Consider the following 20597-nt stretch of genomic DNA (forward strand, 5'->3'; position numbering starts at 1 on the left):
AATCTTATTATAAGGTATTTTTTATACCTTAATAATTATTATATATTTCCCGTTGGTGCAATTAGCTCGATAATAAGGTTAAAGCTATTAAAGAGGAAATTATAAATCTTATAGCTAAAGTTGTTTATTTTCGGAAATAACGTAAGAAATAGTCTAAAAAGGCAGCGCATGCGGTATCTTAGGGTATTAATAATTTAGCAAAGCTAGAGCAGTTGGAAAAGAAGGAGCGTAAGGCGGAGGCTGCTCTTTAGGCTATATTATTATTACCTAATCTAACTAATCCCGTAATTACAGGTTCTACAATTAACGCTATTAATTAGAACGCTTTTGACCCTTCTTTGCTAGACCTAAACTTCAATGGAAGTTATTTATAAGGTCTTTTAAGTATTTAAGGTCCTTAATAGTTTACTATAATTTTTCTATTTTATTATAGCCTTTCTATTTCACCAGGTATTTAGTTTATTAGGTATTTTTATTAAATCTTATTATTTCAAGCTTCTTAACCTCGTATTCGAGTTCTTTACCTTAAATAATAATTTCGTCCTATATAACTTCACCTATTTCTTTATTTACTAATGCTTTTTCCAGTAGTAAAATATAAAAATTCAGATATATAGTTCTTCCTTATTTTCCTAGGGTAAGTAGAAGATCTATTTTATAATTAATAGGTTTAATTTTCTTCGTGACTTTATAAAGTCTAAGTTTTTTAAAATTAAGTTTGTTACTTAGCCTGTTTATTTTAATATTTAGCTGTTTATCGTTTCGTAAGTATTAAAGTAGGTAGACTATGTCTCCCTCCTTAAAGGTTAATCCTCTAATCTTTTTAATATCTGCGAATTTAGCTATTCTTTCTTTAACAAATTTGAGTTATACTTATAATTCTTAGTGCAGTTCCTTAAGTTTGTTAGCTATAATAATAGCTTTACTAGTATTTTCTCCTTTAATAGGTGGTTAATATAGATCTAGTTTGAACCCGTAGTTTGCGTAAAATGGTAAGTAGTTTATAGATTTTACTAGCGTACTATTATAGGATGCTTAGGCGGTTGGTAAGTATTTTACTTAATTGTCTTAGTTAAAGTTAATGTAGTATTATAAGTATATCTTAATAATTTAGTTAATTCATTCTGTTTATCTATCTGTCTGTAGGTAGTAAGCTATACTAGCTTTATATTTTAGTTTAATTTATGCTATAAGTAATTGCTAAAATTTTAATATAAACGTTAATCCTCTATCGGAGATAATCTTATTTAGCAGTCTATGGTTTGCGTAGATGTGTTGGAAAAAGACATAAGCTAGGTCTTCTGTAGAGCTTTTCTCTGTTACTGGGATAAAGTAGGCTATTTTCGAGAGTCGGTCGACTACTACAAAGATGCTATCCTAAGTGTTATTAGTTATAGGTTCTTTTGAAGGTGGAAGCTTTATAATGTAGTTAAACGTTATTAATTCCTAATTTCTAATTGGAACCGGTAAGGGTTATAGTTTTCCGTAAGGAAGATAGTATAATACCTTAGCTTATCTGTATATTATATATTCTAATATAACCTTTTATACTTATTTTTTAATACCTTTAAATTTAAAGTATTATGTAATTTGTTATATAGTTTTTCTAATTTTACAGTGTCCGTTGAGCTTATATATATAAACTGATTTTACTACTTTGCTTTGTAAGTCTTCTAGTACCTAGATAAGTCTATTTAATATCAGGTATCCAGTATCTATAGAAATACCTTCTGGGTATTATTCATTCTCCTAGTTCTTAACGTATTCCTTTATATCGTTAATAATTAGATTATCTATTTCGATTTAGTATATAGTGTTAATTAATTAAATTACTAGGTCGCTATACTAATTCTTTTCTAGTATTTATACTTTTACTTCCGGGATTTCTTAAAAGTAGTCTAGACATCTGCTAAGTACATTAGCGCATCCGTTATCTAAACTACTATAGTATTTAATAATAAGCTTAAACTCGGAAAGTTACTTATAGTACTTAACTTATCTGCGGGATAATTCTTATGTTATTATAAAGTAAGTAATATTCTAGTAATCCGTAAGGATTATTATTAGAAATCGACTTCCTTTACAGTAGTATCTCTAATGCTGCTTACTAAGCGCTTAGTATATAGCTATAAACTCCTTGTTGTAAATAAAATATCTAAGTTCTAGTCTATGTAGTTTCTTAGAGAAGTAGGCGATAGGCCTGAGTTTCCCTTTTTCATCTAGTTAGCTAAGTACTCCACCGATTACGTAATCCGAGGCGTTGGTTTTAATTATAATAGGTTTATTTAGGTTAAATATTATAAGTACTAGTGTACTTGTAAGAGCTTGTTTAAGGTGTTTAAAGGTAGCTAGAGCGTTTTATATTAATTTGAATTTAATATCTTTCTTTATTAAGTTTGTGAGTAGCGTAGCGATTTTTAAGAAGTCTTTAATAAAGCGTTAATAATAGTTAGTAAGTCCTAAGAAGCTTTATACTTACTTAATGTTTTCGGGCGGCTTTTAGTTGTTGATTGCTTTAAGTTTCTCAGGGTCTATTTAGACTTTACCTAGGGTAATAATATATCCTAAAAATATAACCTTCTGTATATAGAAGTTATATTTCTTAGATTCTACCAGGAGTTTATTATCTTAAAGTATTTATAATACCTTTTTAACGTATTCCTTATATTCTTCTAAGTTCTTAGAATAGATAAGGATGTCGTCTAAGTATATAATAATAAAATAATCTACGTAGTCTCGTAGTACGTAGTTGATTATTTTCTAGAATATTATAGGGGCGTTAGTTAATCTAAACTATATAATATTACATTTATATAATCTATATCTAGTTCTAAAGGCGGTTTTTTATTCGTCGCCTTTCTTTATATAAATAAGGTTATAGGCTCCCTTAAGGTCTAATAAAGTAAAGACCTTGGCTTCTGTAAGCTAATCTTTAATTTCCGAAATTAGTAGTAATAGCGTAATATCTTTCTTAGTTATTGCGTTTAATTATCGGTAGTCTATAATAAGTCGAAGTTTACTGTTTTTCTTAGGTATAAATATAACTAAGGCTTCTGCTAAGGATTTAGAAGGTTAAATATAACCTTTCTTTAGCTAGTCTTTAATCTATTTATTAAATATCTTAAGTTTAGTAGTATTTAAGTTATAGATTTTATTAAACATTAGGACTTTATTATCTATAAGTTTAATTTTATAATCCCATTGGCTATATTTTAGTAGTCCAGTGTTAAGTTTTTTATTAAAGACTAGTATATACTAGAGGTTTGTTAGTACGTTTTTTAAACATTCTAGTATCTATTAGTCTTAGTAGTATAATTCCTTAACCTTTTGTATAATTAAGTTTAAAAATCTAAGCTGTTTCTTTTTAGGTTTTTTAATATATTTGACTATTCTTAGGAGCTTTTTTGGCTCCTTAAATTATACTTATTTTATAACTTTTTTCTTTTCTATGTGTTTTTGTATTTTTTAATTTAATACAGGGGTTACTGATCCTATTATCGGGGATGTTGTGGTATCCTGTTAATCCTCCTGATTTAGTTATAGTATATCTTTAAAATTAATTAGTTTAGGGTAAGTTCGCTATTTCACCTAGCCTTTAATCTAGTTAATATTAGGGTTATGCAACTTAAGCTAATTATATCCTAAAAGTATATTATATCCTGTAATGTTTATAATATTAAAACTAAAGATATCTTTAATTTTACTAAACTAAATTATAAAGAGATTAGTTTTACAGTTAACAGTTCTATTATTATAGGTAAATTATTATTTCTTAATGCTTATAAAGGTATATGGTTTCTCCTTCTTACGGTTATTTAACTATAGGCGGTTAACTAGTTAAAGCATAATATAACTTATTGTAGCTCTAGAGTCTATATAGACTGTAATTAAATATCCTTCTAAAGTACCTGGTACTTAGAACTTTTGTAGTTTCTTTCCTTTTATAAAGGTATTTAAGTTATAGTAGGTTATATTATTAGCACCGTTGTAATAATTATTACCGTAAAGGTTAATATTAATATCGTCTAGGTCTAAGGTAATCTATCCTAGTTTTTTATTTTAAATATTATAGCGTTTATATTAGGTATATCTAGGCTTAGGTACGTGTCTGGTGGTGAGCTTATGGTATTTCCGAAGGTTGTTCTAGTTAATTCCTCGTAGTTTATCGTTATTGCTGTGTTTTACAAGGTTGAATCCTTATCGTTCTAGGTTATAGGTAATATATATAAGGGCTCGGTGTTAGTACTAGTGTTTCTTATAACAGTCTTTGTTATAGAGCGTGAATTCCTTTTATTTATATTCGGCGGCTCCGTAATCCTTATACTATTCGTTAAGCTTAGTTATAATATATTATTTATATAGTAGTAGCTTACAGTTAATAATATTAGCTTTATTATATTAGTCTATAAGCTAGATGTTATCGACGAAGTAAATAGCTGATTTTAGTAATTTAGCTACTGGGTATTCGTTTACATTAGTCTTAATATATTGCCGAAACCGATTTCCGGGTAATTAGATCCGGTCGTAGGTGGTATTTAAATCAATCTGTTTAATCTATCCCTATCGTTCAAGGAGTCTCCGTTAATCCTCGAGTTCTTTTCGTTATATGATTTCGTTATAGCGTTAGTTTTCTTTAATAATCTCTTAGATTCTGTGTTAATCCTTATGCTGTTCTTAGTCGTCTGTAGTTATTTTATAAGGGTAATATAGTCCCTTAGGTTTAACTAATCTACACTAGTCGTATATATATTTCTTAAGGTCGTTGATTTCTTCTTATGTTAATTCTTTAAGAGGATCTGCTTATGCAGGGCTTACTAGTAGAGCAGTATCTGGAAGACTATTACAGTCTCCGTTTATTTCGAGGTGCATTTAGGTAACCTCTTTAAGTATATTTAAGGTTTATATACGCCCCTTAGGGTATTATCCTAATCCTTATTTATTACTGTAATAAGTCTAGCAGTTATTATTATAGTATACTAAGAAGTATAGTATATTATAGTCTACTAGAGGTTTTATAATATTAATAGTTTAGTTTTCCTTAGGCTCTAGGATAGGTATGAATTTCTTATTGCTATTCTTTTTAAAGGCTTAATAATATTTCTTTACGTATCCTTTCTTTCCACAGTTATAGTATTTAACGTTCTTACGTTAAGCCTCGATAATACTAAGGTCTATTAGGCCTAATCGTCTATTATTAAAAGAGGTAATATAGTCGTTTTACTTCTTTCCTTAGTTAGCTTAATATCTTTAAGTTCGCTTAGGTTAGACATTATAAAAGTTCCCATTCTTTTCTCACTTCTATTCTTTCTGTTATTCTTAATTATAATTATTAATCTTAATAGCTTTTTAAGTATAGTTAGTAAAGGTTATTTTTTTATAGTTAATTTTAAAAAGTTTATCCTTAACTTTAGGTTTTACACTATTATAGTAAACTTCTTTCTTAGTTTCCTTAGTCTAGTTAACTTTAGTTAATAGGCGTAGGAAAGTTAAAGTATACTTACTTAGTAGTCTCTTTTAAATAATAAAATAAAGTTCTTACTTAGCTTTTTATTATTTATTTATAGTACTAAAAAACTTTCTAAGTTATTTCTGAAATTCTACGTACTTAGTGTAAATTTCTTTAGTTTACGTTTTAAGCTTCTTTAAATTAATTTTTCCTTCTTCGTAATTCTGCATAATAGATTGGAACTATGTTTCAGCATCTTTTATAAGGCAGCTGCCTATAAAGATAACTCTATCTTCATCGTTCTTTAAGGTACAAGGGAAGTATTTAAAATAGGTTGTAAGTTCCAAGAAGAATTTATCTATCTTACGTAGATCTCCGTTAAAGGGTTTAGGCTTCGTCAGTTTAATAATCTTACCTTTCTCTCTTTTTCTATTTTAAAGGTCCTAAAGCTAGGTCTTAAAAGCTTTAAACTTGGCCTTTAATTTATTGTAATTAGCTTAATTAGCTATATTTTCGGCTGGTGTGTTTTTAAGCTTGATGTTGCTGTTATAATTACTTTAAGCTTCGCTTTCGTAATTAGTGTTGTTGTCTGGAACTCTAAAGCTTATAGGCTACTAAGTTTTTAGTATCTTATTACCCGTAGGTCTAAGGTAACCGTCTAAATAAGAGTTATTATTATATAACGAACCGGTACTTATAGGCACTATAGGTTAGCTGTTTCCAAGGGATAAACCTTAGAGTAGTTCTATAGTTTATGTTAGCGGAGCAATTAAGTTAGTAATAGGCAATCTTATCACCAGCTAGTAATATAAATGAGAGTAGATGTCTATGTTCTAATCTAATTGTATTATAAACGCTGTAATAACAACTAGCTATCTAAGTAATCTAATAAGTAACATAAAGTAAACTTATATATCTAGTTATGTATTCTAAAGTCAAGTAGAATCGCTTATGATCTTAATCGATTCGTTCCTGCGTTAATTAGAATCGACGCCGATTCTTATCGACCGCTTCCTGATTAGCTACGCGGTCCGACGTTAATCCGGGAGTGCCTACCCTGTAGGCCCCTTGTCGCGACCATAAGAGCCGGGTCGTGACATCTAAATTTTCCTACCGCTGTGTCCTAATTGTGGTACGTTGGGTACATTAGTGCACTCTAGCAGCACCTTGCAAACGCGAAGTCATGCTGTGTGGCATGGTGGCTCGTATACAGCCGCTATACAATTGGCATCTTTGCGCCCAGTGTCTGGTCCAACTAGTCTTGAATCGTGACAAACCTAGAATTTGGGCCAATGTATTATACCGACGTAACGATATTACGACATACAATCAATTTGCCACTGCAGCTCTTTGTGACCGTTAGGCGCACTCTTGGTACGCTAAATAGCCCACGGCATTCTACTACTCCTACTAGGCATGAAATCCAAACATGACTAAATATTGGCCATGTGGGGGATGACCTTTCCATCTCCGCAGCATCATCACGGGTCATTGTTCTTCCTTAAGAAGTACCATGGTTGCTCTTTGCTCTGCTTTCGATCTAGAAATAGCCATCAGAGACTCACCATAACAGTCTTGCAGAGTCATAATCAGCCTAATTTTGGCCATACTCATTCATCTCAATGGACTCACCTGGTCTAATGCCTCTGGGATTACCCCAACCACTTGGATATGCCGACCAAGCATGCAAAGAATGCCGTCGGAGGAAATCGAAATGCAATAAGGGGATCCCCACATGTAACATGTGCCTGAGATACAGAAGACATTGCCTATACGAAAAACATTCGAGGACTCCACTTACGAGAAGGCGAGTAGCATGTTTGCTGAGAGTTCACCATAGCACCGTGTTTGTTCTAACGTATATCCATAGGCACTTGACGGAAGTTGAAGAAAGATTAGAACAAGCGGAGGCTTTGATCAGACAACTAAGAGCTACGCAGCCACCGCAAACGTTGTTAAGCGAAGAATCTACTAATGTACTTGCTTCGCCCAACCAGCTATCTGAGGCTAGTGAACTGGCTCATGATAAACATGATCATTCGAGATTAGGTTCAGATAAGATTGATGTTTTTTCAGATACCAGACAATTCACCAATAACGACTTATCCATGGACAGATCACATTTGCAACAGCCATCAGTTCTTGGTATCCATGATGGTTTGATCTCAGATTCCACGCTCAACGCAAATACTCCAAAGAAAGTTTTTGCTGACGGCCCAATTACCCAGCAAATTATGGGGGCCTCAGAGCAAGTTGAGAGCTCTGATAAGTCTCAAGATGATGATTTTGAAAGCCCACCCTCAACAGGCGACTTTGGTTGGAATGAGCATGGGGCTGCCCAGCAAGATTCTCCCGGAATTTCGATTGCAAGCGACTTGAATGAAACCAGACAGATCCTAGATGGCATGGCATCTCTGACAGTCTCGGAGCAGCGAAGTGGTTATCTCGGAATCGCGTCAGGCGCCGCTTTTCTACGCCTTTTAGAGCCTGTGGAATATAGAAATGCGCAAAGCCATTCACCTGTCGAGGCTGATCCCCGCGTTTCCCTAACCACGCTCCCCAATCTGAACAAACACATAGCCGACACTATGATCGATGCCTATTTCAGAATATATCACCTCAGTTATCCGATTGTCCACGAACCAACCTTCCGAGCTCAGTATTCCGAAGTCATTCGAAGGCCTAACGGCGGATCTTGGTACATTCTAGCATATGTTATGGCAGCCCTCGGAGTGTATACGACCGCAACGGATCTAAATAATCTGGATTTAGACATTTTTCAGCACACTAAATCTCTCCTCACATTTGACATACTTGAGGTTGGGAGCTTAACAATGGTCCAAGCCCTGACTTTAATTTCCAACTACCAACAAAAAAGAGATAAGCCGAATTCTGCGTATAGTTACTCGGGATTGGCGGCCAGAATGGCTATGGCACTTGGGCTGCACAAGGATTTTCAGGGGTGGAAAATCCCTCCGTTAAGCATGGAGATCCGACGCAGAGTTTGGTGGACGATGAGCATATTTGATATTGGTGCTACCATCACGTTTGGTCGACCGCAAGTGTGCCCGTTCGACGGTGTCGACATAGCGCTGCCCATGAATGTTCATGACAAGGTAACATTATCCCAGTTTCTTTAACTTATCGGCGAAACTAACTCCTGCAGGATCTCACTGCGATGTCTAGTTCATATCCTCCTGATCCGGAAGAAATAACTGTTTACACAGCGGTACGAACGCAAGCAAGGTTTTTTATCGCCACAAACCCCATATACCTCAGAATTATCTCAAAGCCTTTGCCCAGTGCCCGCGAGCTACTTCAATTGGAGGCTCAGTGCATAGGATCGTGGGCAGAGAAGACGCCATCTTACTTCTCAGAAGCAGCGGCCATACCGCCTAATTATGTGTTTTCCCACTCCGTCATGCAATGGAGATGGCGAAACTTTCGCATGATCATGTACCGCCCTTTTGTCATCCGGCGAGCTTTATTGGCGCGCAGCGGTCGTCGGGACAATTCGAGTCCAGAATCGCTCCAGGCTTACGAGCGATGCTTGGAGGATGCTAAACAGAGCATACTGTCAATCAGTGCATTCTGGGCTACAAATGACCACAACCGTCTCTTCGCGTGGTATGCATTGTGAGTTATTCTCTGGCGGCTGAGATTAAATGAAAGTCCTCTGCTAACTCATGACACAGATATTTCCTATTCCAGGCTGCTCTGATCCCTTGTATCTGCCTGCAAAACGAATCTTCTCCCCCAAACGCACCAGATTGGCGTGATCAAATTGTTACCTCCTTAAAAGTTATTGCGGCCTTGGTACCAGTAAATCCAAGCGCTAGACGGTGCTACCAAGTTATTGTCAGCCTCTGTGGAGCCCATCTCGATACACCGATGCCTCTTCTTCCCGAGGATGTCAACTCAGAAGAATCCCTCGTTCTTCAATCAGAAGACGTTGATGGGTTTAATAGCGCAATATACCGTCAGGATTCGGATGCAGACGGGGATAGACAAATGATGTCTGGGGTTAACTCAAACGATCAGATGAACGCGGTTTTTGGCATGATGTGGCCCAACACGCTTTTCGATACTGCTGACAAGGGACATGATGATTCTTGGATGGATTTTCTCAATGGGATATAGACTTGAACATAATGCTGAGCACATGGAAGTACTATCCTCCATTTCTGTGCCCGAAAGACCACTAGTTTTTTTTTTTTTTTTTTTTTTTTTTTTTTTTTTNTTTTTTTTTTTTTTTTTTTTTTTTTTTTTTTTTGTCAACGGAACCAAGGGTATACCACAATGGTAGCGATGCGCCTTGCTAATCAGTGATTATCTGGCTAATTTGAAGCATCTTTCGATTTTTCAAAAAATTTTGTAATATTAAAGAGGATAAAGATTCAACGACATGGGCTCCAAAATTGGTCGCGATGCCTTGTGGCGCTAGAATTGACACTACCCCAGGCTTAGGGGCTGCTGCGTCCACATCAAGGTCGACAGTCACCCTAGACAAGGGATCATGCAGAATGCGCCAGCCTTTGGCCTAATGGAAGGGAAGGGACAAACGAAATCTCATGGGTCTACATGTTCGTCACCTTCAAGAGATAGGAAGCCTACAATAACTCACTGCGGGCTGGATGAACGATAAACTTACTGCTGGATGATCTTTGAATGTCCGCTATAATATGCAGTAGCTAAACGCAGCACGGCCTGACTTCATCACATCTAAGCGTCCGACGCCTAACACCCGTATATCTTCAGCATCACGATGGCGCCTAATTCTGTATCAGCGTGAATGACAAAGTTATCGGCCGTACAGTTTATATCTTATGATCAATCTAACTATTTACACACTAATGGCATAAGCCATTTGAAGTGCAGTTTCCCCATGATGACTACAATGTACATCCACTGGGAATATGTACATACCCTATTGCAGAATCACACTAATTGGTCTACTGTGTTAAAGATCCTGGATTCATATACTAGTAGTTATAGGTGGCTAAAACGCCGCTTTCAATGTCTTTCTTCTTCCATTCTATTTATTTCTCTCTTTATTTTACTTCTTTTCTTTTTTATTACATGTTGGACGTTTATATCGCAGTGGACAATATGTGCAGCGTACCTTTCCGTTGTAGTTTGCATTCAATGCGCTAAGCTCTCATTTCTATGCTTTCTATCATCACATCATATCTGCCTCTACTTTTAGATAAAATAAATTCTCCATTCACCAGATCATTTGTTTTCGCTCGATGAACTGCTCCTTCCATTGTTGTTTCAATCCCAGCTGCGAGATGCCGTGATGCAACCCGCCTGCAGGCCAAATCCGGTTCCACATGGACAAACCACTTGTCGTCCACAAGATCTGCGATTTCATCCCATGGATGCTCATCACAGAGAAGATAATTACCTTCCAAGATGCACACATCCACATCCGGCTCTATGAGTAATCCATCTGACACTGGATCTTTGATTGCATGATCAAAAGTGGGCGCGAGAACCGGCTGGGCGCGCGTGTTTGTTTTGAGCTTTCGAACCAGGCTCACTGCGGCATGGCCGTCAAAAGTCCAGGGTGCTCCCCGGCGAGCAAGAGCTTCCGAAGCATTGGGTAGTTTTCGCAGCGTGGCAAGTGGAAGATGGAAACCGTCGGCAGATACCACAATAGTTTTGGGGCTCTTTGATGGGAAGGAATTGATAATGTCGACAACTTTGTTGGCTATTGTTGTCTTTCCGGAGCCGGGAGGGCCTGCTACTGCGACTATGAGGCGAGGCGTCGAATTTTTGGTGCCGTTGGCGGTAGCGGCTTTTGCTTTCTTTTCCTCCCACTTGCTGAGGATGCAGTCTGCAAGTGACCTGTAGGTTTGATCCATCTTGTATTGCAAATAATTGGATGCCGGTTAAAAGGTCATAGTATTGCTTGTCGTATATATTCTTGCTCTGTAGAGCGGACACCGCTTTCCGTGTAAACCTCGTCCTCCATTGTGTGTACTGGGTGCTTTGTTCCACATGCCTCCTAAATCTCCGAGCCATGACCTTTGGTGCTCCATCTCTACGGGCGACTGTCGCCCTTACCCACTAATAGCTCATGACCAATCTTCCCCACTGTGCCTCTGCCGCCAGTTGCTCAGTACCACTTGTAAGCTTGCCCGTGGTCTCAATAACTCTGGTCGCTGAACCTCCAAAGTCTAGCAGTCGTTGAACTTCTGATCGGCATCTCATTACACTTCTTAGAGTTTTACTAATTAAAGAATATTTTTACCTACCTATACAACATTGGTGTAAGCTGAACCAATGTCAATCTAAGTAGCCTTTGCGGCCCCTGGACTAAAGCCGTCATGCACTTACAACACCTGGGCCCTTCTATTCAATTCATTCATGGATCAGCTCTGGCGTAATAGAGCAGAAGGTCGTTTGTCTTTTCTGTTTTTAAGGCGACCCTGTACTGTCAGCAGATAACATACGGAGTATTGTCTGCCCCCATTGTGTACTGAGTGAGTGCGGCCCCGCTCCGACTATTCCGACTGTTATTCCGACTGTCAGTCCAACAAAAGAATTGGTGGAATCTCAGGCTGGTCAGTGCTCGCATCTGGGCATCCGTACATTGGCCTTGGCCAGAATAACACCGCACTCCGGACGGGACAACGTTATAAATCCCGGGTCCGCCTTAATCGCCACTAATCACGTATTACCAATCGGCAACCCCTACAAGCTCGTCGTGATGCCTTGCACTCCGTTACGCCCCATTTGTACCATTCCGTCATCTTGAAAGCTTTTGCATCTCGTAGCAAGCTCATGTGGGATTGGGTATAGCGGTGAAGCGTAGAGCTTAAGTGCCTGTAGTTGGTATGATCCAGACTGAACTACGATTTTGAACTTCTGTCTAACTGGATCGGCAGCGGTCAAGGAAAAGAACAGGACACATCTCGATCCAACTTTATTAACCAGTATTAGTGTTTCATATCAACTCTCTAGATCTCACCAGATTGCCAAAGAAGCCCTGGTTGTGCGAATGCTAGTCATCACCATCTCCACTCTGCATGATGGGGGCCAGGGACAACCTGAATATGCAGTTTTCAACACCAGCGTCGCGTCTAGCGGGTGCCTGTCCTCAGTTCAGAAGTATTTGAATTTGCGAGTCAAATATTTTCACGTGATGTATGTGCTAAATGTAAATTCTAAGCTTATAGGTTGAATTTGCACAGGTCAGCTAGCGATGAACTGCTCTGCGCTCTGTCCGCCATTCGGCTTTACAATCTTCCTTTTCCAACGTAGTATCATTTACGCATCTGGCTTGAGAGCGAAGATATTCTGCGCTTGTTAATTACTTGCCTGTGTGTGACCCTCTTTTAACTCACTCATTTACTGTAGCACTTCCAAGACACTCTTTCTGCACTACAGCAGCTACTGGATTTGTCTCGGCACATTCTTTTGGGTCTTCAACTGTTGTTTTCGTTCGATTCAAGCAATGAGCGCGGAGAATGAGGGTCGTGTGATTATTCCTCGCACGCGCCCATCATGTTCACAGTGTCAAAGGTCAAAGAAGCGATGCGACCGAGAGAAGCCCCGATGCTCTGCATGTGTGCGGTAAGTGAAAACTAGGCCAGGGGCAAAATGAAGAGTTGAATTCTAATACACCAACGGCCAGATATGGGAGAGAATGCATCTATACTAGCACCGTGGGCATCGTGGAAAATGACCAACCCACAACACTTGCCCCATCTAGATCGCCGTCGAAAGTTGCTCAAGAGAATGAAGAAAACTTTCCTGTAGTGTTCTTCCTTGACTCTGTTCTTTTTCAGCGCTCCTTGAATCGGTTACCAGAACTAGAATTAAGCCTCGGCGATCCGCTCTTGAGCTACATTGGTCACGATTCGTCTGATAGAGCATTTGTAAGCAAATACTTTACAACTATTCATCCAGCGATACCATTTTTATCGAAGAGAGGGTTTAAAGAGAGAGTTTTAAATCCGTTGGCTCCTCAGCGACCAGCAAACACACTTCTTGTTGCTTCAATGAAGCTATTGGCAACTCCATTAGAAGATGAGGGGCCACGATGTGGTGCCTATTATGCGATAAAAAACAGCCTACTAGAAGCCGAACACTCATGTGTTTTGGAATTGCGCGTACTACAAGCCATCATCCTCGTTGCTGTATACGAGATTGGGCACTCTATTTACCCTGCGGCATACTTAACGGTGGGCTATTGTATACGGTATGGGACTGCGTTGGGCATTCACAGAGCAGTGGAGCAGTATTCAGAAGAGACCTTCAGTATTACCGAGTCCGAAGAGCGACGTAGAAGCTGGTGGACCATATTGGTCTTAGATCGGTCAGTATTTCATTTTAGTTGCTACTACTGGGACTCTTCTTTCGTACTATTCCCTTGAAAGACTTTTGACGGTTTGTGTCAAACATAGACGAACCATCATTCAGGCTAACTGTTAATAGTTTTATAAGCCTTGGTAGCGCCGACAGAGCCTTTCTCACACCAGATCCCAGCAGTAACAGCTTGTTACCTATTGACGACACGATATGGGAGGAAAATGTAAGATTGCTGAGTTGTGCAAAAAGATGCAAATTTGATAGCTTATGACGGCTTAGGGAGAGACCGATGCTCCGGTACGCAGGCTCTTTGAGCCACCGACCACGTCAATGGGCCGCTTCTCCTTGACTGCGCAAGCCGCAGTCCTTCTGGGTAGGGTGTTTCGTAGCATACATGAGTTCCCTGTTTCAGAAGAGTTTTGGCAAAACGATGTTAAAGTATTAGATAATACTCTCGTCGCATTGACAAATGTTTCGTTGGAAGAGGGTCGCTTTCGTGGCATTGCCGTGTGTAGCCCTTCAACTATCTGCTATAGGTAAGTAATCTACGTTCTTAATGAGGTATTCATTCAACTGACAGATCTTCATTGCACGATTGCTTCTACATGATAAAGAAAGATATGCACCTGGCAAAAAGCCACTCGCTTCAACAGATAACTTCATATCACAAGATTTCAAGCATGAGATTGCTGTTGGTATGCTTGGATTAGCTAATACAATAATCGCCACGAACAGCTGTGCCGCGGAGGAAATCACGCCGCTTTGTTTAGAGGCGATTTATCGGGGAGCAGTACTATACGCTCAAGAATATTCGAGAACAGGCGATCCCAGCACTGCAGCATCATGTAACGCTATCAAAGACGCTCTGAGCATAATTAGCAAGAGATGGAGGGCGGCCGGTAAGTCTCTCAGTTACTTTATTTGGATAAAGATGACGGGCTAACTTTTTTTTAGCATTCTATGTTCAATTAATTGATGCACGAATGGTAACTGGTATCTTATAGCTTTCCATGTCTGGACGTATGTAGTATATTTCGGTCCTATGCCTAGATGAGAGCTTTCCACAATGAAACGTTTGAAGCAATACAATTGGGGAGTAAGAGCTGTATAGAGATGTCTATTAAATCTAATTGAAACTGTCTATGAGAAGTAAAGTTTTGCCCAGGGTGCCATGGAATTGGCGGAGCATTGAATACAAACGATGCCTAGTAATTAAGCGCCGTTGATCTCTCCATATGATCCGAGCGGAGGAGCTCGACCAGCTGAGAACGGAGCCGTCGGCAGATGGCCATCCAAAAATTCGCCAACGACCTTTGTAAAATAACCGGCATATTGAAACAGATGACCATGGCCACTGCTGGGAAACATGACCAAGTTGGCTCGGGGTAATTGTCGGGCAAGAACATAGGAATTTTTTGTCGGAACGATAAGATCATTGTCTCCAGTTGTAACTAGCGCATCCTTTTGAATAGTCTGCAATAGAGAATAGGGGACTGGATCAGCATCCCAAGTCAAGTAAGCCTGTGTGAGATTGACTAGAGATTCTCCAGTTGTGAAGCCAGCAATCTCAGGCTCCCCATGCTTCCCAGCAACGCCTGCTCGTGAACCCAAGCTTCGGTTGAACCAAGCTTGTCCCTCATCACCGGTCGTGAAAGACGGGAAGAATGCTTCAATTGTTGGCAGCCCTGGAGTTGGGTTGAAGACCGTAGATTGCACCTCATTCATTGGCCGCTCAACGCCTGGCCCAAGGCTTGGGCCAGTACCAGAGAGAACCAATTTGTTAACCAGGCTTGGAGCATCCAAAGCAACTTGTTGAGCAATGTAGCCGCCCATGGAAAATCCGAGGATATCCACCTGCTGAGTGTGTAGGGATGGGAGTAGCACGCCGAGAAAGGCAAGCAGATTAACAGCAAAGCCCCTGATAGATGGCGCAATGTTGCCCTGGCTATGTCCTATCCCAGCATAATCGTACGTGATAATTTGTCGACCAGACGCAGTAATATTGTTGATAACTTCAGGATCCCATGTGTCAATGGTGGCCCGAACATGGTTGAGCATCAGCAAAGGAACTGGGTGACTCTTTGAGGTGGAATTTCCGATGAGTCGGTACGCATATTTGATGCCATCTGCGTCAAGATATAGAGTCTTTGCGGTTTCTTGTGTGGCCATGTTGTGAGATTTTGTTGTTGTTGTCTTGAATGATTTCTAGTGTTTGCCTGAATGCAAGTGGTGGTTGAAGTCTCATGATGAAGGGAGGCGGTCTCCTATATATACCCAAATGTGAGCCATGTTATCTATATCCAGACTCTTCATAACATGTAAAAACACCAATGTAACATCGTCACGTCGGCTTTCTTCTCGAATACTTCATATTTGTCATTGGTTCAACGGCATATCCCGCTCCCTGTCTCCTGTCCCGACCTAATCCGCCCTAATCCGCCCAGATCCGATCAACCCAGGTCCCAAAATCTCTGACCCACAAAACCGTGCCCGGTCCAGCTTGGAGTCGCTTATGAATTCATGGGCAAATAAGTCTGTTGAAGTTTCGTCGTCTTGAATGGACCCGAGAAGAACATTTCGGCGATATTAGAGGGAAAGATCGGCTTCAACGTTGCCAGTTGATTACACAATCTCCGCCTCTTCTTGCATCCTTATACAAGGAACGGAATACACCTGGAGTGGTTTTAGTTACTAGTTACCAAATGCATACATAAGTAGACATTGAGTGGTAACAGGCATTTCTATGTAGGTGGTTGTCCACAAATGAGAAAGCACTACATATTTCATACATTCAATCTCTATCAAACCATAGACGCATCATTGGACAAGTAAACGAAGGCAGGTGGGTCGCTGGATGGAAATAAAGGTTGTTGAAGCAAGTGGAATTTGAATTGTGCCATGCTGTACGGAGTACATTGCTATCAATTGTCCACATCTCGTGGTTCCATAGTAGACCATGCCTTCTCATATTCCTCGGCACTCATGTATTTGAACTCCGTTGGCCGTGTGATTGGCAGGAAATTTTCTCCGTTTTGTTCAAACAGTTCCAGCCTCTTCTTTGTTTCAGGCCGGCTTGCATTGACGCTGTATATCTTCACTCTGTGGCAGCTGCTCGTAACATGCAGCCCCCAATTCCAGCTGTGGCGCACGTTCATTGGCTGTGTGTTAAGACTGTTGTCCCAGCAGCGGACGACGAGCTCTGTCCATCCTTCATGGTCGCATGGAATAGAAGCAGACCAAGTCCTCCACGCGTATTTGTGCTTTGGTGACAGATTTTCGATCGGTACAGCATACCAAGCCCAGCCACCGTCCGAAGAGACCTCGACGCGCTCCGGCCAGCGCCCACCACCAGAATAGGCCCAACCTTGCACAATTAGCACCTTATCAAGTCGCATAAAAAGAAAGCAAATTGCGTCTTACCAGTAACTTCAATATGACCGTTATGAACCACAACTTCTTTATGCCAAGGGCTCATGATGGCGCTGCTGACCGGCATCTCTTGAATCTGAATTCCCACTGCTTGCAAATCAGTATAACTGTCATGGTCCAACATGCCGGAGTTTCTTACGCGTAGGTAGCTGATTATGCTTTCCGTATTGCTGCTGGAAATATAGATATTCTCTGCTCTGGACAGGAGCACGGCTGGGATTCTCGATTGCTTTGACACGGTAGAGCCACTTGACACTCCTCGCGCCAATATAGCCCATGACCACAGCCCTCAGTGGGAAGCCGTGGATCTTAGGCAAAGGCTTGTCATTCATCTCCCACGCAAGGAGGACTTCGTTTGCCTTGACCTTTGACCACGGAACCGATACCACATAATTCATGCAATCACCACCCTTGAAGTATGTTTCGGCTCCATATAACTCAAGATGTTTCGCATCACCCTTGAGTCCACCACAGTACTTGATGATCTTTTTGAGACTGACGCCTGTCCATTTTGCTGTCCCAATTGCTCCTTCTGCCCATGGAGCATTGATCATCTCGTCACCTTCACCAGCATACTCACCAATCTGCTCAACGCGCCTCGTACCACTGCACTGAATAGTAACCAGCATAGATGTGCGCGGGAATAAAGCTTCATTTTTTAGATCATCCAGCGTGAGAACTTTGGGGTTATTCACCAACCCATCAAGACGAAGGTCGAATTCTACTGGATCAATGTCCGGTATACCACCATGGTTGCGTACAAAATGAAGGTCGTTTGGTGTTATGGCTTCTTTGGTGAGAAGGCCTTTGGGAGGCTCGCCATTGTATGGGAACTGAAGAAGATGGAGCATGCCCGGGTGTTTTTCCTGTATGGAATAGTTAGTCTACTGCATGCATTCTCAATTGTAGGACAAGGGGTAATACCTCTAGGACAGTCTTCCAGCTGTCTTCAGGTACGTTGATGAGAGCACCACCAATAGCTTTATGCCACAGCTTCCATCGAACACCTTCAAGGACTGGGTTGGTAGCCGGGACTGGCCCAAGTTGGAACTCGGGAGGTGGAGGGAATTTATGGCGTGAAAACCTCTTGCGAGCTTTAGCTTTTTTCTCCGGATATTCTTCCCACTCTATGTATCCTTTCCACCCTTTTCTTTCTTCTCCAACTACAAATGTCGGATCATCATCATCCGCATCTGCACGAAGTTCCGCTGAATTTGTCTCCGTAGGTGATTCTGATTCCGTATGAATCACGAGATTGCTCTGGTTCCGTAAACCAAGATGAGCGGGATCTAATCCTTGCTCAAGTTTCCATTCATTTGGAGGCTAGTGATTGTATACATGGTTAGCATTCATAGATATCACTTCTGGTTAATCTGCTGACCTGAAGACCAACCCACCGCTTGTTATCTGTATCCATTGCTCAATTGGTTCTTCAAATTAGAATGCTGATAGCCAGTCAATATCTTTGGAGCTCTAAAGCATTTGAGATACACCAAATAATTTCCCTGCTTATATACAAAATATCCGGTTGGGCATCCACCTGATACTCATATCGCAATCACTCCAAGTGCGGGGTTTCATAGTGAGATTAATCTATCCATGCAGATGTTACGTCACTATGATTAAAGATTTCTATGCAGAGATAGCTTTATAATGATCTATCTTAAAGAGAGATAACACCTCGGGACTTGGATGGGATTGGAAGTTGTGTAAAACGTGGTGTCTTTTGAACAAGAAGGGAGTGCCAATCTAAGATGAAGCCATCCTCAATCGGCTGTAACTATGGCGTTGGACAAAGTGGTCATTTTTTAACTAAAGAGGAGCTCAAACCTAATGGTTTGGGTACAACTTCGGCAATTGTTGTCACTCGTGGCGTAGCTGTGTCAATTTATTGATGGCTAACCGAGGTCACCTTCCCTAGGCGCCTAAGGAAGCTTTGTTAGACTTCATACATGCCATTTCCGGAGCACATATGGAAACCTCGAGTCTTTTTTACTAGGCGAGATAAATGTGCTTCATTTTGTCTATGTCTTGGTGCTGCTAAATAAGAAAGTTTTCCAACGTCGTAAACCCGATGATTGCTGATAGAGAAGTAAAAGGATACTCTCCTGAATCTAAAAAGTAAGAAGTAACTTGAGTGTAAGGCTTGCAATGGTTAAAGGCAAACGCTGTTTAAACTTCATCCTCGCTTCCATATCGCCATAATATCACGAATCCAAGCAAGCATTCCTCGTGCCCGAGCAGCGGCATTCAGAAGCCACAAGTACCTCTTCACGAATGTTTCCACCTGGTCGTAATCATGGGCGTAGCATTCCCAAATTCCCTGCGCCTGGTTTTGATCCTCTGTACCCAGCGAGCCACTTCTATTATCGACTACCTCGAAATCTTGAGGCTTTAACCGCGGACCAACAACGAGCGCGCGACCAACTATGGATTCATCGGCAATCAAACGCGTGGCTGCATCGACCACATCGGGAACTTGTCCCGGCCCTGCAGAGCCAGAGAGTAAAAGTGCCTCGGTGATCGGCTGTAGCATCTTCGTCTGCGCAATATAGTAGGGTGCTATCATGTTTATGCGGATTCCCTTCAAGAAAGCGGTTCCGCGCATTGAGCGAAAGAGGCCCAGCACAGCATGTTTGCTCATGCAATAATGACTCTGGCCAGGAAGGGGGATGAGTGATGCCACAGAGCCGACAAACAGAAAACACCGATCTGGTCTTTTGTTTTGTGGAAGATGATATAGCGCAAGGTGAACGGTGAAAATGACCCCTTTGACGTTTACATCGAGAGTAGCTGTGTTGGGCTCGGGCAATTTGCCATTCACCAAGTCGGGATTTTCGAATTTGGTTGCCTCCCCAGGGAGAATAATTCCTGCATTGGGCACCACAATATCTATAGCACCATGTGGGCTGGCTTTGACCGCGGCATCGAACAGGCTGACCTGAGATTCCCAATCTGTGACATCGCAGTGTTGGAACTCAAAAACTCCTTTGGGATATGCTATTCGAAGAGATGCCACAAGCTCCTCGCCAGCCTTGTCCGCAACATCACCGATCACAATATTGGCACCATGAGAAGCCCAATGGCGGACCATATGCGCGCCCAAGCCATTAGCGCCTCCTGTGATGAGAATCGTTTTATGCTTGAGAGTCGATGGGTCGTACGGCTTATTAACATCTACCGGGAGTGACTGCTTGATGGTTTGCCGCACGTCGCCCATCTTGAACGCCTGGATATGTTGGCGATGTGATGCGGTTCTGGTGATGGAAGCTTGGTAATGTCTATCAAAAGGATCACTGAAATATATTGTAAAGCCATATTTATTTGTCTTTGGAAAAATGCATGTTTTCTACTAGCGCTTATGAAAATGCTCTAGAACATTAAATAGTCTGGCATCTAGTGG

The 20597-nt window shown here is 40.6% G+C and overlaps 6 protein-coding genes across 6 annotated transcripts; 2 read left to right on the forward strand and 4 right to left on the reverse strand.

Annotated features, from left to right (window-relative positions):
• Positions 1–6989: 6989 nt before the first annotated feature.
• M431DRAFT_110761 (hypothetical protein) lies at positions 6990–9664 on the forward strand. Its single transcript, XM_024911764.1, has 4 exons — positions 6990–7253; positions 7317–8562; positions 8613–9082; positions 9142–9664. The coding sequence occupies exons 1-4, from the start codon at positions 7069–7071 to the stop codon at positions 9584–9586; spliced, it is 2346 nt and encodes a 781-aa protein (XP_024778043.1). The 5' UTR covers positions 6990–7068; the 3' UTR covers positions 9587–9664.
• A 900-nt stretch (positions 9665–10564) lies between these two features.
• Positions 10565–11340, reverse strand: M431DRAFT_505882 (hypothetical protein). Its single transcript, XM_024918708.1, has one exon. The coding sequence runs from the start codon at positions 11311–11313 to the stop codon at positions 10597–10599; it is 717 nt and encodes a 238-aa protein (XP_024778044.1). The 5' UTR covers positions 11314–11340; the 3' UTR covers positions 10565–10596.
• A 1411-nt stretch (positions 11341–12751) lies between these two features.
• Positions 12752–14912, forward strand: M431DRAFT_110767 (hypothetical protein). The gene is made up of 6 exons (XM_024911765.1): positions 12752–13027; positions 13089–13772; positions 13892–13988; positions 14045–14301; positions 14354–14664; positions 14720–14912. The coding sequence occupies exons 1-6, from the start codon at positions 12909–12911 to the stop codon at positions 14767–14769; spliced, it is 1518 nt and encodes a 505-aa protein (XP_024778045.1). The 5' UTR covers positions 12752–12908; the 3' UTR covers positions 14770–14912.
• A 65-nt stretch (positions 14913–14977) lies between these two features.
• M431DRAFT_79569 (hypothetical protein) lies at positions 14978–15934 on the reverse strand (the record flags this gene model as incomplete). Its single annotated transcript, XM_024922836.1, has 1 exon — positions 14978–15934. One exon carries the CDS (start codon positions 15932–15934, stop codon positions 14978–14980), a length of 957 nt encoding a protein of 318 aa, XP_024778046.1.
• Positions 15935–16686: 752 nt separating this feature from the next.
• On the reverse strand, positions 16687–18611 carry M431DRAFT_492589 (hypothetical protein; the record flags this gene model as incomplete). Its single annotated transcript, XM_024917017.1, has 5 exons — positions 16687–17129; positions 17186–17281; positions 17334–18060; positions 18119–18517; positions 18576–18611. 5 exons carry the CDS (start codon positions 18609–18611, stop codon positions 16687–16689), a joined length of 1701 nt encoding a protein of 566 aa, XP_024778047.1.
• Positions 18612–19373: 762 nt separating this feature from the next.
• Positions 19374–20414, reverse strand: M431DRAFT_77710 (hypothetical protein; the record flags this gene model as incomplete). Its single annotated transcript, XM_024922606.1, has 1 exon — positions 19374–20414. The coding sequence occupies one exon, from the start codon at positions 20412–20414 to the stop codon at positions 19374–19376; it is 1041 nt and encodes a 346-aa protein (XP_024778048.1).
• Positions 20415–20597: the final 183 nt, after the last annotated feature.

Source organism: Trichoderma harzianum (genome assembly GCF_003025095.1).
Source record: "Trichoderma harzianum CBS 226.95 unplaced genomic scaffold M431scaffold_3, whole genome shotgun sequence".
In the NCBI taxonomy this organism is placed as follows: Eukaryota; Fungi; Ascomycota; class Sordariomycetes; order Hypocreales; family Hypocreaceae; genus Trichoderma; species Trichoderma harzianum.

Excerpts from the sequence above, each read along its gene's own strand:
- M431DRAFT_110767 (XM_024911765.1), top strand. The coding sequence starts at position 12,909 with ATGAGCGCGGAGAATGAGGGTCGTGTGATTATTCCTCGCACGCGCCCA. Across the intron at positions 13,989-14,044 it reads ACACGATATGGGAGGAAAAT|GGAGAGACCGATGCTCCGGT; the intron begins GTAAGATTGCTG and ends ATGACGGCTTAG. Across the intron at positions 14,302-14,353 it reads CCTTCAACTATCTGCTATAG|TGCACGATTGCTTCTACATG; the intron begins GTAAGTAATCTA and ends ACAGATCTTCAT.
- M431DRAFT_505882 (XM_024918708.1), bottom strand. The coding sequence starts at position 11,313 with ATGGATCAAACCTACAGGTCACTTGCAGACTGCATCCTCAGCAAGTGG.
- M431DRAFT_110761 (XM_024911764.1), top strand. The coding sequence starts at position 7,069 with ATGGACTCACCTGGTCTAATGCCTCTGGGATTACCCCAACCACTTGGA. Across the intron at positions 8,563-8,612 it reads CCATGAATGTTCATGACAAG|GATCTCACTGCGATGTCTAG; the intron begins GTAACATTATCC and ends TAACTCCTGCAG. Across the intron at positions 9,083-9,141 it reads CTCTTCGCGTGGTATGCATT|ATATTTCCTATTCCAGGCTG; the intron begins GTGAGTTATTCT and ends CTCATGACACAG.